Raw genomic sequence first — 15,818 nt, 5'->3', positions numbered from 1 at the left:
AAATTTATAAATGGAAAGAATAAACATGAATGGAAATGTCAAATATAATTTTAAATGAATACTAATCATATTTATTCAATTTAACCAAAAACAGTTAAGCTTTGCCATATGTATTGTTCACAAAGATGTTTTATTTTTCAACCAAATCATCAATAAGCTCTAATAGGGAGCAAATGGGTAAACCCATTACATAAACTAGATTTAGTCCATTCATAAATTGGGTATGTGCTATTTAACAAATTTTACTCAAATTAAATTTTGTGTTTCTCATAAATCATTTAATTTAAAACAAATTACATAATCTAAAAAATAAAATAAAAGTAACTTTATAATTTTTTTTTTTATAAATCACATCACAGATGAATTAAAAGATAAAAATACTCAATATTTTAAAAATATCATTATAAATTAATACTCTCAAAATCTTTTTATAAAAAATAAAATAAAAATAAAAATAAATATAAAATATAAAAATCTTTGTTCTCAAAATCATCCACCATCAACCTTTTTTAAATAAAACATTACCGAACAAACTCTTAGTTATAAATAAATATCAATTTCGGTATATTAAAACTATATTTATCAATAACACTTTCAAGAAAAGAAAAAAAAAAACCCTTAAAACATTGTCTGGCAATGCTTAATTGGCAAGAATAGCAATAACAAATCCAGAATAAATGAAGTAGGCATCCAAAAGCAAAATCCAAGACAAACAATTGACTTCTCTGTAAGTTCAAGGAACTATTTTGAGCCTTTACCTTCTTAATACTATTTTAATAACATGTATATAAACATCATAAAAGAAACTTGAGAACCCAAAAAGCCATACTCACAAGACGCAATAGTCGTGGCCCTCGTGGGGTTAATCGAGGCCCCATTCTTTGCAAAAACAACGCCAGTTGGGAAACTTACCACATATCCTAACCCGTGTTGTGGTCTTCCATATCTTGTTAACTTGAACCCTCTGGAATGTAGACATTCTTCACAATCCATATTGATTTCACAGATTATAGCACCAAAGTCCGCACATTTTTAAGAATGCAAGAGGAGCGTCCATCCGCATGATCCCCATAACCATAACCCCAACTTTAATCAGGGTGTTCTTCTTTGTGGTGACTTCACTTTTTCTAAAACAAGTTTATTCTCTGAAAAGTTAGCTCGATACCCTAAAGTCATAGTACTTCACTTCAATCAGAGCATTCCTTTTTGTAGTGACATCATTTAGTAGAATTTCTTTATATAGTCAAGGGGTAGGAGCACCAACGAAGGAAATGTGTTCAATGAACTCATCTTCTTCCTTACAGAAGGTGTAAAAAGAAACTTGTACTGTAATAAATCTTCAATCCAATCTATCACGACGAATAGAAGTCTCATAACAACTTTGTTTCACCAAACGCCTTTCCACTACATACTCTTAAAATGTAGAATTCATTTATTCAGAACCTTGTAAGGTTTCTCCATTTATCCTTCAAATCAACCTAGAACAACAATAACAATTACTTTTTTATCTTACTTGCAACATAATATATTAAAATTAAAGTCGTTCAACCAAAATGGTATAACAACAATCTGACCTCAGTTCTCTCAACAAAAATATCTCTATACATATTCAAGATGAGCTTCCAATTCCCTCTACCGTACCTTAAAACAAGAAGAAGAATCAAACCCATATAAAACATCAATGATACATACTCCTGCTAAGATATGTGCTCTAATATGCATAGACAAAAATAGTGTCACATTCAAATAATTCCACCAATTGGAAACACTTTATTTTAGAAGTTTCTCCATCTAGACACATAGACATTTGAAAACAAGACTTGGGTAGTGTTTAATAACACAACTTATGACTTAAATCTAAATGATTTAGTGCTTATTTGAATTAAAGTTTATTTGATAAATATTATTCAACTCAGGCTAAAATAATTAAGTAAAAAAATATGGTTTAATTTACTAATACTAACTCAGTAATATAGTAAGAGCGTTCAAAATACAATTTTAACCATGAAATTAATTAAAATTAAGTCATTATAAGGATAAAATAGCTTTTATAAGTACTTTCCCCACATTTTATCAAATTAATTTACATACCAAGTACTTTAGATTTAGAAATTTTTATTTGATTTTTCCAACATTTATTAACACATTTGACACTTTAAAATTAAGTATCCTTAATATTCAGTTTTGTCAAACACACCCTTAGCCAGAACATATTCAGAGTTTTAATTATGTTTCTCTATCCAAATCAGAAACAAATTTAGAAAGCGAGCCATAGTGAAAAATAAAAATAAACTAGTGTTATAATACTTTGAATATATATATATGTATAATGCTAAAAGATTTGATAATTGATAAACTTACTTTTCAACACCAGTCCTCAACGTATCTTCTTCAACAGTACTCCATCTCTTATTTTTTCTCCTTCCCACATTTTTCATCTTAAGCACCTTTATGGGAGAAACACGCCTTGTACTTGAAGTGGACAAGGGAATACTAGATCCATCAATTGAATCATCCCACTACAAACCAATAAAGTTGCAATATAAGCTCAAAAGAATTGTTCACGAGTGTTAAACTATGAATATTCTTATGTACTCAGCATTTTAGAGACAAGAATAAAGCAAAGTAAAATTCCTTCAGTCTCAAATATTTTCCCTTCTCATTCTAAAGTGGTATCAGAGCTTGGTTCTTAGAAATGGCTAGCAATGTGTCTGTTTCTCAATTTACTCAGCCCATACAAATTTGATACATATTATAAAAAGGCTGAAAAAGTTGAAAAGGAAACCTTATGTCAATATTCTAATCATAATTAGTTTCAATAATGGGTGGACCAAACTTATTGATTGTTATTCTTAATTCTCATCAACTGAAGCCTGCACTCTTTTCCTCTTTATTTTAATTAGCTCAGAAATTGCATCATGGTTTATGATATTCTAAGATAAAGGGCTGACTCAGTGTCCTATTGCAGCCAATGCATATCTGTTTGCTTTCTGGAGGGAATTCATAATATTCTACAGATTTAACCTAATAACTGTTATGTAGATAATAATAATTATAAACTTTTAATCATCTAATTAGATATGGTAAGTGGATTATAATCTCAAGTACAGTTAAGTTAATTTTATCTACAATTTTAATTTATAATGATAAATTTATAAGGGTGTGTTAGGAAACATTGGAATTGGAACTGGGGGGTTTTAATTCAAATTCCTATGTTTGTAACTTGTAAGACCATTTATAATTAAGAATTAGAATTGTGATTAGAATGGAATTCCAATCAATGTCATTTTGTAATTCTCAATTCCACTCCTCCCATCTCAAAATTACAATTCCAATATTTATTCTTTCTATTTATTTTTCAAACAAAACATCTTATTAATTTACCATTACAACACGGTTAAGTGTCGAACCGATATCATAACAATATTTATTCAAATTGTCATTTCTACCTTTATTATAAAAAAATCCCGAGAATTATAGTTGGAATTATAATTTTACAAAACAGAGGAAATGAATTGTAATTCAATTTCAATTATAAGAGAATTGGAATTTGGGATTTATATTACTAATTCAAATTCCTCTCATCTAAATACACCCTAAGATTTAATATTAACATAATATGATAACATGGGAAAAGAAGAATTACCTCATAGACACGAGCAGTGGCATTCTTCTCCATTAAGCTGGGTTTCTTCTTAACGATACATGCATGACTATCGTTATTCTGAGTCTCATTCACAGCAATAGCCCCATCACTAGTAGCAGCAGATAGATTATCTACATCCATGGGGCAACTCTGGTTCAGATTGTTCCCTGGCAAGCTAGAGACTACTTTGTCAGCAAGCTGTATTGCCTCAGGTAGAGGATCATTTACCACAGCTTGCAGGTCCTTACAACTAGCTCTTAGATCTTCCTGCATTTTGTTAACTTCAGGTGTAAAGGAGAAACCGTTTTCAGAAGCAGCTTTTTCATCCTTGCTATCTGAATCACTAATCTTTGCTCCTCTACCGAGTCTTGTGATAACATGCTTTCGCCTAGGAAGAATAGAACGTTTCTCCATTTCTACAGTTATTTGAAGAAATTCAATTATCAAAGACAATACATGAGGCATATGTATTCAATTGTTATATAATCGCATTTAATGTAAGTCACAAAAAGAGAGAAAATTTGCGCCAACTTTCGACAGAAAAAAAATGAATAGAACTGTTTATATCACAAATATTCCCCTAAAGTCTAAATAAACCTGCTTCAAGAAACATTGAACCCTAAACTCGTTAAGTTACAAAAAAGATTGCTCAGACTCCTGGAAGATTTTCTAAGCCAACTAAAAAACAAGGAGACACAGAAGACTGGCTATTTTTGAGATTTTCCATTCTTAAGACTAGTATAAATAAACCAACAGCAAAAACTGGAAATACCCTATTGCAGAAATCAAATGTAAAATCTTTCAAAAGATTTAGATGAATAAGAATGCAAACCAACTAAACAGGAATGAACTTTGTAAGGAACACTTGAAGCATCTAATACCCATTGAAGGAAAATGGCATTCCTCCAACAAACCATGGAAATTTCCAAGAGGCGTCATTTCATTTGAAGAGTAAAACATTTTTAATGATAAGAGAATTGTTACCTGCACTAGTACTCGGATTGAGATGTTGATCTTGATGGTTAACTGGACAGAAATTATGTTTCAACATTTCCGTAATTTGCTCATTACTTAGCCTCTGCATCATAAGTTCAAGAAACGAAGGCCCCATGGTCTCCCACGCTTCGTCAACATAAAGTCTAACAGATTTAAGAGCTTCACGGTCTCTCCACTTCTTCAGCAAATCTTCATAAACACTAGCATCCCTTACAGAATTCTCAATATCATCCCTCCAATTCAATAGCACCTCAGAAACCAGCCCAACATTTTCCGTCATTTCCATCTTAGAAACCCTTCGCCTCCAGATTCTCTTCACCGCATTAAAGTATTTCACCTCTCTGTCCTGACTCTCCTCGAGCAGCCTCAGTGTGCAATCCACGGCCACGTCACAATACGCCGTCTTGATGGCTTCAGAAGCTGCAACACCCTCCTGGTAATCCAACTCCTCGATGAGTTCCATAAGAAAGAGCATTTTCTCGGAAGCCATGCCCTTGGAAATCTCCGAAACGATTATTCGAAGAAGCATCGCCTTCTTTAAGGTCGAATCTTGGACGGAGAGAGGGAGAGGGAGAGGGCGTATAATCTTGTGGAGAGTCCTGTCGTGGAGCGGTTGTCGGAGAAGAAAGTCGATTATCCATAGAGAAAAATATGGATCCATTGAAAAATATGGATCCATTGAAAAATATGGTGTAGAAACTGGAACCCTAGTTGTGAAAGAAGAAGAGTGATGATGCATAAAATCTACAGAAATCTTTCAAGACAAGACATGATAATGGAAAATCTAATATATATATATATATATATATATATATATATATGTTTTGTTCGAGACATGTGAATTATTAAAAAAATAATTCAATCAAAATTAACTTATGAATATTGTGAATTTAAAATAAAAAATAAAATATTAAATTATTATATATTTTATTTTAATAAAAATAATATAATAATTTTAAATTATTATTAATTAAATATATATATGTATTAAATTATTATATATATTTTTATGAGAAATAATATACTCATTTTAAAAATTATTATCTAATATATATTTAATGATATATGAATATATATTGGTGTATATTCATAATATTATTATGATATATATTTAATTAATAATAATTTAAAATTATTATATTATTTCTCCTAAAAATATATATAATAATTTAATGTAGAATTTTTTTCTTTAAATTCTCAAAATATTAATATGATATATATTTAATTAATAATAATTTAATATTATTATGTTATAATTTTATGTTACTAGTAAATAATATTAATGTAATATTATTTAATTAATAATATATTTTTAAAAATTATTATGTTATTTTTATAAAATATTATATATAATAATTTAGTTCCAAAATATATATAATAATTTAATGTATAATTTCCTTAATAGATTAATATTATCAATATATAACATTCATATTCATATGTAATTAATAAATAATATTAATTTAATTTGTGAGAGAAAGAAAATTTATAATTCACATGTATCAATTAGTTATTGGATTCAAATAACATTGAAATTAAAACAGGAAACTTTATATATATAAATAATTAAAATCTTATGATCTATTTGAAGATTTTTTTTGACATTAAATTACAATTTAATTAATATATTTAGAAAAATTATTAAATTATAATTTGAAATTATGACGATTGATTTACAAAATTAAAAAAATCAACTTTATTCTTTATTCACATTTTTTTTTCAACTAATAATGATGTCATCCCTCCAAATTAAAATAACATAATAAAATAAAATACATTACATATTATTAAAATTTTAAATATATTAATAAAAAATAATTATTCTTCACATAATACAAACTTACAAGAAGAAACGAATATTGAAAACAACTTATAAAAATCCAATTAAACCAAGATTATAAAATCACAATTAAAATTGTATTCTAAAATATAATTTTTACGCATAACTAAAAAAAATGTATACATCATTGTACGCACCACCTCAGGACCGAAGCCAGCTGCACCAAGGATCAATGACCGATATTTTCTACACCCGAAGACCGATGACCGAAGCTTGTTGTACCCTAGGACCAAGAATCTGAACTTTTTGATGCACATGGAACCGATGTTGTCTACTGCACCTGATACTGATATTGTTGTTGATCATGGACCGATGTTGTCTGTTGCACTTGTGACCGATGTTGCTGTTGACCAGACACCGATGATGTTTACTGCACTTGAGACCGCTCTTGTCTACTGCATTTGGGACCGATATTGTTGCACATTGTTCGACCGAGGGTGCAGATTCTGACCGAGCTGGGTTTACACTTCGTCTAAAATGCAAGTTTGCCAACCGTGGAGGCTAACCACGATCCTTTTGCATGGTTTTCGTATATATTTTTATCATGTTTAGGCTAGGCTTTCATTTTAGTTTTGTTGGCATTATTTATTTATTTATTTTTCACATTTTTGGCTTATGTGATCATAGGTTAACATATAAAATATTTCAAAACATTGCAAAACTTAAATGATTTTAAAAATGGTCAAAGTTAATAGACCTTAGGAGCGTTGTGGGACATAGCGTCTAAAAAATACATTTCCACACATATTCTATATATATATATATAATGATGTTTAATTTTGAAAGTGTCCGGATTGCCGGATCGAGAGCTGTGGTTAATTTGGATATATATGTGAGAGTAATTGGATATTTGGGTCAGATTCTAGGTTGATCCGCCCATAAACTTAAACCGTTAAAAATAAAATTAAAAATGCTATAGGTCTGTTTCAAACTCGCAACCTAACAAAACAAATACAATTCTTTAACCAACTAGACTAATAACACTTTATATTTTAAATTCAACACCAAATTTGATGAACGTGGAACGTTGTAACAATATATTTTTATCCGTATGCATCGCACGAAAATCTTTATAGTTTATCTTAAATTCACTAATTTTTATAAATTATGCGGCGACTCTCTAATCGTGAGAAAATTAAAATTAAAAAAATTTAAAGTAGGCCTATGACATACTTTCCATTAAAAAACTCATAATCTCTTCTAAATTTGACGGGATTGGTAAGTTATGAAGTTGTTTACAAAGCCTTATTTTTATAAATTTAAATTTTCAAATCTTAAAATTAATTTCTCTCACATTTGACTATTCTTCAAAATCTATCTTTTAAAAAAAATAGAGATCCCATGAAAAAAATCCAGGTTGTCGTTGTCGACGTAAAAAATCATTCACAATTATGTTGTGGTGTACACGATGAAATCGTTTGAGATAACATATCATTATCTTTTAGATAATCTTGAAATTCTTGACTCAATATTCACCTCATCGATCATATCAAATTGTTTGATTATTTTTGTTTAATTATTTTGTACTTAATTTTAAACTTTGTAAACTTTTCAAAAGTATCATATTTGTATTTAATCAAACACACATATCTATATTTTGAATAGCCATCTATAAAGGTAATGACATAACTATAACATCCACGTGCTTCAGTTGATATATGTCCAATACATTATTGTGTATTAGTCCTAATAACTCTGAAAACGTTCTCATTTTCCACTAAAAGGAAGTTTTGTCATTTGTCTTTTAAGGCATTATATGCATGTATAATCAGATTCATAATTGATCTGAAACATCCATCCTTATAAAGTTTCATCACACCTTTCTCTTGTGACCTAATATACGATATCACATATATGGGGTTAATTTATTATCTGTTCGAACATATTTTGTCACTTGTTTCTATTGGTAAGATCTAGTAAGCATACATTAATATTAGACATCCAACAAATATCATATAAAAATATTATCTCGTAAGATGCAACAACTTTTATCGAAAATCGAAAATCACAAATTCAAATTTGTTTGAACATAAAGCTGAAATAGATACAATATTTTTAACAAGTATATAATGAAACAATAATTATCTATTAAACAACAAAACCCATCATCGATATCAACAACAAAAATTAATCACAAAAGTTAATTTTATCTCAAACAAAGTGTCAACCTGCTGTTACTTTACTTGGGTATATCAAAGGTCACATTAATTAATGTAATGTGTATTTATTAATCATTCTATTATATGTATTTAACTCACTATACTCATTAAGAAAAACAGGCAAAGTGATTTACGGCTAAAACATATATTATATTTATCTTTTATTTTTCTCTTCGTATCAGAGCGTCTCGTGGACTACTCCTTTTTCGATCCCATGGTTGAATCAAATAAAAATAAGTTGTTTCATAACTTTCTTCAATCGATCTCTGTTAATCTTGATCAGCACAACTTTGTAATCTGGAAAAGTCAAGTTATACCGATTCTTAAAGGCAACCCGTCTTTTCCGATTTATTACTAAATCCCACCCAGCCCCCTATGCAGCGATTACTTCGGTACAGGACGATGAAGTTGTTGTTGACGATGACGAAGAGAAACTCACCATCATCGTAAATCCTGAGTTTGAAGAATGGGAGGAGAAAGATCAACGAATCATAAGTTGACTCTTCTCTACCTTATCAGATTCCATTCTTGCTCAAGTTGTTGGCGACGCATGTGAGACCTCTTTGCATCTTTGGGCTACACTTGAAAAATGTTCGCAACACAAGCTCATTTGGTTTAGTTGCGACTACAACTCCAGACTCAGAAGAAAGGTAATAAATAAATGAATGAATACCTTCAATCTATAAAATCTATAGCAGATTCACTTGAACCAATTGGTGAAAGAGTTTATGAACTCGATTTGTTCACTCATACAATGAGTGGTCTTGGACTAGAATATGAAGCCTTAGTGGTTGCTGTAACCACCCTTTTCGAACTAGTGAGTGCCGAGGAACTCATCGGACTTATGCTCAACCACGAACAATGACTAGAGTTGGCACATTTTTTTTGCCAATAATGTCTCGACCAATCTTACTTTCAGAAGACATGGAGGAGGTGGAAGAAACTCTCACGGGAATCCATCGTCGCGAGGAATGTGATCAAATTTAGGACCCTCTGAATATTATAAGCTAGAAATTCTTATTACAATGGACCCGAGTCCGAGTCTGAGGGTAGCTGAAATGGAATGCCTTTATATAGGTCCAACAATAATATAAATAATAATTCGAGTCGACTTGGATCAAATTATGGACCCAATAATCTTCAATCTGGAAACAATTTATTTTCTCGTGATGGGTACCGCCGCAGAAATAATAATGGTGGTAATCAACGTCCGAAATGTACCAATTGTGATAGAATTGGACATACATCGGATAATTATCGCTCTCACCAACAATGTCAACTTTGTAATGGTTTTGGATATCTTGTCAATATTTGTCGGCGTATGTTTGATCATAACTTTCAACCTTCGGCTTCGCCTACAGTTATGATGGCCAACCCATCAGTGATCTCAGATCCTGTGTGGTATCCAGACTCGGGTGTTATTGATCATATTACGAATGATTTAGAAAATGTCCACACTCACTCGACATATCAAGGTACTGAACGAATTTCAATTGGTAATGGTAATCCTTTATCCATATATCACATTGGCAATTCTATTATTAATAATGGAAATCAAACTCTACATCTACAAAATATTTTGCATGTTCCACAAATTGTCAAGAATTTGATGAGTGCTGCTCAATTTACCGCTGATAATAATGTATTCTTTGAATTTCATCATTCCTACTATTTGGTAAAAGATTGTTCTACGAAGATGGAAGTTCTTCGAGGCAGACTTAAAGACTAATTATATTATATTTCTCCATCAACCATCCCTAAAATGCTCTTACGGCCTCTCGAGTTTCAACATCTACTTGGCATCTTCGTTTTGGACACCTATGTGCTGCCACCACATCTTATGTTATTTCTCATTTTCAGTTACCTATGTTATGAAACACGAACTTTAATGTTTTTGAAGCATTGTCAGATTGGAAAAGCTCATAAATTATCTTTTCCAAATTTTGTATAAAAAACACTTACTTCACTTGATTTAATTTATTTTGATGTTTGGGGACTAATTTTCGTTTTCTCTACATATGGTTTTCGTTATATGGTCATTTTTGTTGATTATTATAGTCGGTATACGTGGTTATACCCACTTCAAAATAAATCGCATGTGTTATCTACATTTGTAAAATTTAAGGCACTTGTTGAAAACAATTCAACTGGAGTATAAAAATGCTCCAGACTGATTGGGGTAGAGAATATCGTAATCTTGGGTCATTGACAAAACTTCATGTTATACAACATCGACTCTCATGCCCATATACGAGCGAACAAAATGGAGTTGCTTAACGAAAATTACGGCATATCACTAAGATCGGCATCACCTTAAGGGCACATGCATCGGTACCTCCTCAATATATTGGGATGATGCGTCTCTCACCGCAACATATCTTATCAATCGACACTCATCACCTTCTCTAGATCATCGCTCTCCATATGAAATATTGTTTTAGTGTGTGCCTAATTATATTTCTCTAAAGACTTGTGGGTGTGCTTGTTACCCTCTCATAAGACCTTACAACCAACACAAGACAAATTTTCGGTCCAATCGATGTACCTTTCTTGGGTATAGCTCGATTCACGAAGGCTATAAATGTCTCCACCTACCAACCGGTCGTATATACATCTCTCGACATTTATCTTTAATAAAAAAATGTTTCGTTTTTCTACAATATCACCTTCTACACCTACTCACACAACCCAACAACCATCACTATCTATCCTCACATATTTTGTTCCACTTACAACTTCAACATTTATTACTCCACAACTAACCATACTTACCACACCTACCCCTCCTAATAATCCAATCAATCCAGTCACTATCTTACCTCAATCTTTTCCTAACTCATTTATTCCCACATTGGTTGAATCCACACATATTCCTAGAAACCCTTTTCCTCGTATTTCACATGCTCGTTCCCCTAAATGCTCCTTTCATTCCATGGTCACTCAAGCCAAAATCGGATTCATTCCTTAAATATCAACTTTGCATTTAATGTTGAACTTATATGTGTTTCATCAGCCAATAAAGACCCTTCTTGGAGGGCTGCCATGACATCCGAGTATAATTCTCTACTCCAGAACAACACGTGGAATCTTGTTCTGTGAACTCAGGCCTGCAATATGGTTGGATGCAAATGAGTTTTTAAGCTTAAACGGAAAATTGATGGATCAATTGAACGACACACATCACGGCTTGTTGCAAAATGTTTTCATCAATAATATAGAATTGATTATGAGGAAACCTTCAGCCCAGTTGTCAAACCAACTACTATCCGAACCATTCTCTCACTCGCTGTTACACAATAGTGGCCTACCCACCAACTTGATGTGAGTAATTCTTTTTTCTTCATGACACATTACTTGAAAAAGTTTATATAGCTCAACCGCATGGATTTATACATCCTGATTTCCCACATCATGTATACCATCTACAAAAGTCTATTTATGGACTAAAGCAAGTCCTGTGACTTGACACTCTATGTTATGCAGAGCTTTATTATCCATTGAATTTATCGAATCTAAATATGATACATCGCTCTTTCTCTATCACAAAGGCAATATTTCGACTTATCTACTAGTTTATGTGGATGATATTATATTTACGGGAAATTCTTCACCCATTTTATGTCTACGATATCTAAATTGTGTAAATTATTTCCTATTAAAGACATGGGTGATATTCATTATTTTTTGGAGTTGAAGCTACTTGAACTCCTATCGGTTTGTTTCTTAGTCAACTTAATTATATTTCCACAATTCTCAAGAGAGATAATATGGTGGAGCCACTTCACACTCATGTTGCCACTAGGTCTTCTCTTTCCAAACATGATGGTGAACCCTTGAGTCACCCACTTATCTATCGAAACATTATTGGCGCTCTTCAATATCTTACTCTTACATGTCCTGAGCTCGCCTTTGTAGTTAATCGAGCGTGTCAGTTTATGCACTCTCATACCACTACTCATTGGGTAGCTGTAAAACGAATATTACGTTATCTTCGGCATACACTGTATCATGGATTACAAATATGGTCATCATCACAACTTTCTCTTACAACATATCATGATGCTGATTGGGCCAGATGTTCTGATGATCGTCGATCCACCACTAGCTATTGTATATTTTTTGGAGTCAATCTCATTTCTTGGAATTCTAAAAAGTAACATGTTGTTGCTCTTTCTAGTATAGAGTCTGAATATTGTGCCCTTGCTCATGATACTGGTGAACTTTGCTGGCTCTAGGTGAGTTTCACGTCACTCTAAATCGTCCTCCTATCGTATGGTGTGACAACATTGATGTTGTATTTCTCTCTGCAAACCATGTCTTTCATGCTCGTACCAAACACGTTGAGATTGATTTTTATTTTGTTCATGAATATGTTGCTCGTAAGACACTTATCATTCAATATATCTCAACTCATGATCAGATTGCAGATATCTTTACTAAAGGTCTTTCATCCAAATTCATTGCATTTTTTCGTGACAAGCTCACAGTCTGTGCCACCCTGTCTTGCTTGCTTGCGGAAGGATTTTAAAAAAAGAAACCTATTATCAGTATAATAACATAAATTAACCATAAAAGTTAATTTTATCTCAAACAAGTATGAACCTGCAGTTTTTTACTTGGGTATATCAAAGGTCACGTTGATCAATATAATGTGTATTTATTAATCATTCTATTATATTTATTTAAATATGTATGTAACTCACTATACTCGTTAAGAAAAACAACTAAAATAATTTACGAATAAAACATATATTATATCTATCATTTATTATTCTTTTTATCCACGTTCAAAATAAGTTCATATGTACAAAAAGTAAGTTTTTACAGCTAAAGCAGCAACCTCTTTCCCGTTCTCAACTTGTAGGTTAATCTCTTCTTTCTTTAGTGGCCTATTATTTTTAAGTTCATGTATGTAACATACAAATGTGAGCTACATCCAATACCTAATACCCAGGCATTATTAAAAACGTCCTCAATAACAAACATACTTGAGGAAGTATCAACGTTCGATTCGATGCTTTGTTCTTCTTCGTTGACTCCAAGTAAACCTTGCATTTTTTTTCTTTTTGTGGTCATTTTTTATCACAACGAAAAAAATCTATTACATCCTTCTTCTCTCAAGAACTTACGTTTTCCCTTGTACTAGAATATGAAGCTTTCACTGGTTTTCCAACCCTTTTGAAAATCTTTTTTATGAGGTTTGATGTAACTTCTTTCTTTTGTTTCCTTATTCATTAGTAGAACTGTTACCTCGATTTTGTTCATATGGTAGTTAACAAAACTTAATAAATAAGAGTGGTATCTAAATGATCAAATATAATTAATTTCATTCTCACTAAAAACCTTATATAAATTTTATGTTTGATTGATATAATACATTCATAATAGTAATTTTTAATAGTTTGATTGGGAGTTGAGTAATAGGTAAATTTGTAAATATGAAGTATTTTTCTAAAATTTATTTAAATTTTCTAATAATTATGATTAATAAATTTTCTAAGAATAAATTACACAATTTAAATTTATATACTTAACCATTTACAATTTAATATTGTATTCTAATAAATAAAATAAAGTTACATGTTAGGCCAACTAATTTTAGTATTTTCTTTCAAAACTTTTGATTTGTCTAAGTCCAACTACTTATGAGTTGGATCTATACTTTCATTTATTATTAACATCTATTTTTTAGAGTTAATATGATCATAATTGTAGCAATTTCATTCAAACATTAAATTCCCATTATAAAATAATAATAATAATAATAATAATAATAATAATAATAATAATAATAATAATATAATAATAATAAAACACTTTTTACATATGTAAATTAGGGTAATATTTGTGTCTTGTCAAATCCAATTTGGCTAGTAAGTAACACTGTATTCATAAACTTTACAACTTTTAACATAGAGTTTTCTACAATAATTATATATATATATATATATATATATATATATATATATATATATATTTATATTTGTTTCATTTTTCAAATATTCATTACAACTTTCAATAAATTTTTACTTGTATACTTAGGGATGTCAACGGATACTTATTTACCTGATACCCATGAGTACCCGATGGTCGGGTTTGGGTTTTTAAATCGGAATTGGGGAGTGAAAATGATTACCCGATCGGGTTTGGGGTCGAAATGGGAATGCAAAACTCAAACCCGATACCCGAAATATTAATATATATATATATATATTTATTAAAGTTTAAAATGACTTTTAAAATTTCACATTATTATAAATTTACAATAAATATATTATTTAAGTTACCTATACCACACTCCACTTCTCAACATCATTTTAATTTATCTTCTCCATAACTTTTAATTTTCACTTTTCTATAACAAAATATTTCTCACTATTTTACTTTTTATTTTCAAGTTCAACAATCTTTTAATTTTCTTCACATTCTATCTAGTTTGTTAACTTTTTCCACTTTTTTCTAGTTTTTGTTGAGCTCTAGTATGTAATAACAACAAATTTTTATATTTTGAACTTCTACGATATAACTATGCAATGCAAGTAAGTAATATTTTCATTTCTGTTTTTAATTAGTATATTTAGAAAATAATAAATATAAATTTATATTTTAATCGAGTAATGGTACCTGGGGAGATGGGGAAATTTGATGAAATGGCCCTCATAAGAGGTCTAATTCCAAAAAAGACCCACGGTTGATAAAGTTGGCAAAAAAGGCCTTTTTACCCTGTGAAAAGTCTGTAATACCCCTTGCGCCTGTTTTATCGCTCAATTACGAGAAATGTATTTCTCGCATTTGGTATTTCTCGCATTTGGTATTTCTCGTCTTTGGTATTTCTCACATTTGGTATATATCTGAGTATATATATTGAGATTCGGACATTTCTCGCTAGGGTTTCGAATCGATCTACAATAAACTACGAAAGAACAATCTCCAATAGAAGACGCGATCGCGATGCATTCATCTCTGGATATCAGATTAACACACATACATGACGACGACTCAAGACAAAACGCCTTATCATCGAAGGCTCCACTTGCCCCGTCACCGTCGAACGCAATGTTCGCTCCAACCTCGACACCACACTTCCAAAGGCTTGTATGTATTCTCTAGCTAGATCTTGTTCTTTCAAATTATTAAATCTTTGAGATTGGGTCTTTCATCAAATATGCAGACTTGG

The 15,818-nt window shown here is 30.9% G+C and overlaps 1 protein-coding gene across 1 annotated transcript; it reads right to left on the bottom strand.

Moving 5' to 3' along the window:
- Nucleotides 1-655: 655 nt before the first annotated feature.
- On the bottom strand, nt 656-5,360 carry LOC124931793 (telomeric repeat-binding factor 2-like). Its single transcript, XM_047472343.1, has 5 exons — nt 4,631-5,360; nt 3,647-4,062; nt 2,362-2,519; nt 1,575-1,641; nt 656-1,478 (listed from the first exon to the last, which is right to left on the bottom strand). The coding sequence occupies exons 1-5, from the start codon at nt 5,319-5,321 to the stop codon at nt 1,437-1,439; spliced, it is 1,374 nt and encodes a 457-aa protein (XP_047328299.1). The 5' UTR covers nt 5,322-5,360; the 3' UTR covers nt 656-1,436.
- Between the last annotated feature and the right edge of the window lie 10,458 nt (nt 5,361-15,818).

The sequence above is a fragment of the Impatiens glandulifera genome, chromosome 3 (genome assembly GCF_907164915.1).
Source record: "Impatiens glandulifera chromosome 3, dImpGla2.1, whole genome shotgun sequence".
Lineage (NCBI taxonomy): Eukaryota > Viridiplantae > Streptophyta > Magnoliopsida > Ericales > Balsaminaceae > Impatiens > Impatiens glandulifera.
The sequence above is the reverse complement of the archived record's forward strand: the minus strand, read 5'-3'. Positions and strand labels throughout refer to the sequence as shown.

What these genes read in the sequence shown, in the direction of transcription:
- LOC124931793 (XM_047472343.1), bottom strand. Translation starts at nt 5,321, where the DNA reads ATGGATCCATATTTTTCAATGGATCCATATTTTTCTCTATGGATAATC. An exon ending in CCACTGCTCGTGTCTATGAG is followed by an intron (nt 2,520 to 3,646) that starts GTAATTCTTCTT and finishes ATTGGTTTGTAG; the next exon opens with TGGGATGATTCAATTGATGG. An exon ending in TTTTTGTTGAGAGAACTGAG is followed by an intron (nt 1,479 to 1,574) that starts GTCAGATTGTTG and finishes TTGTTGTTCTAG; the next exon opens with GTTGATTTGAAGGATAAATG.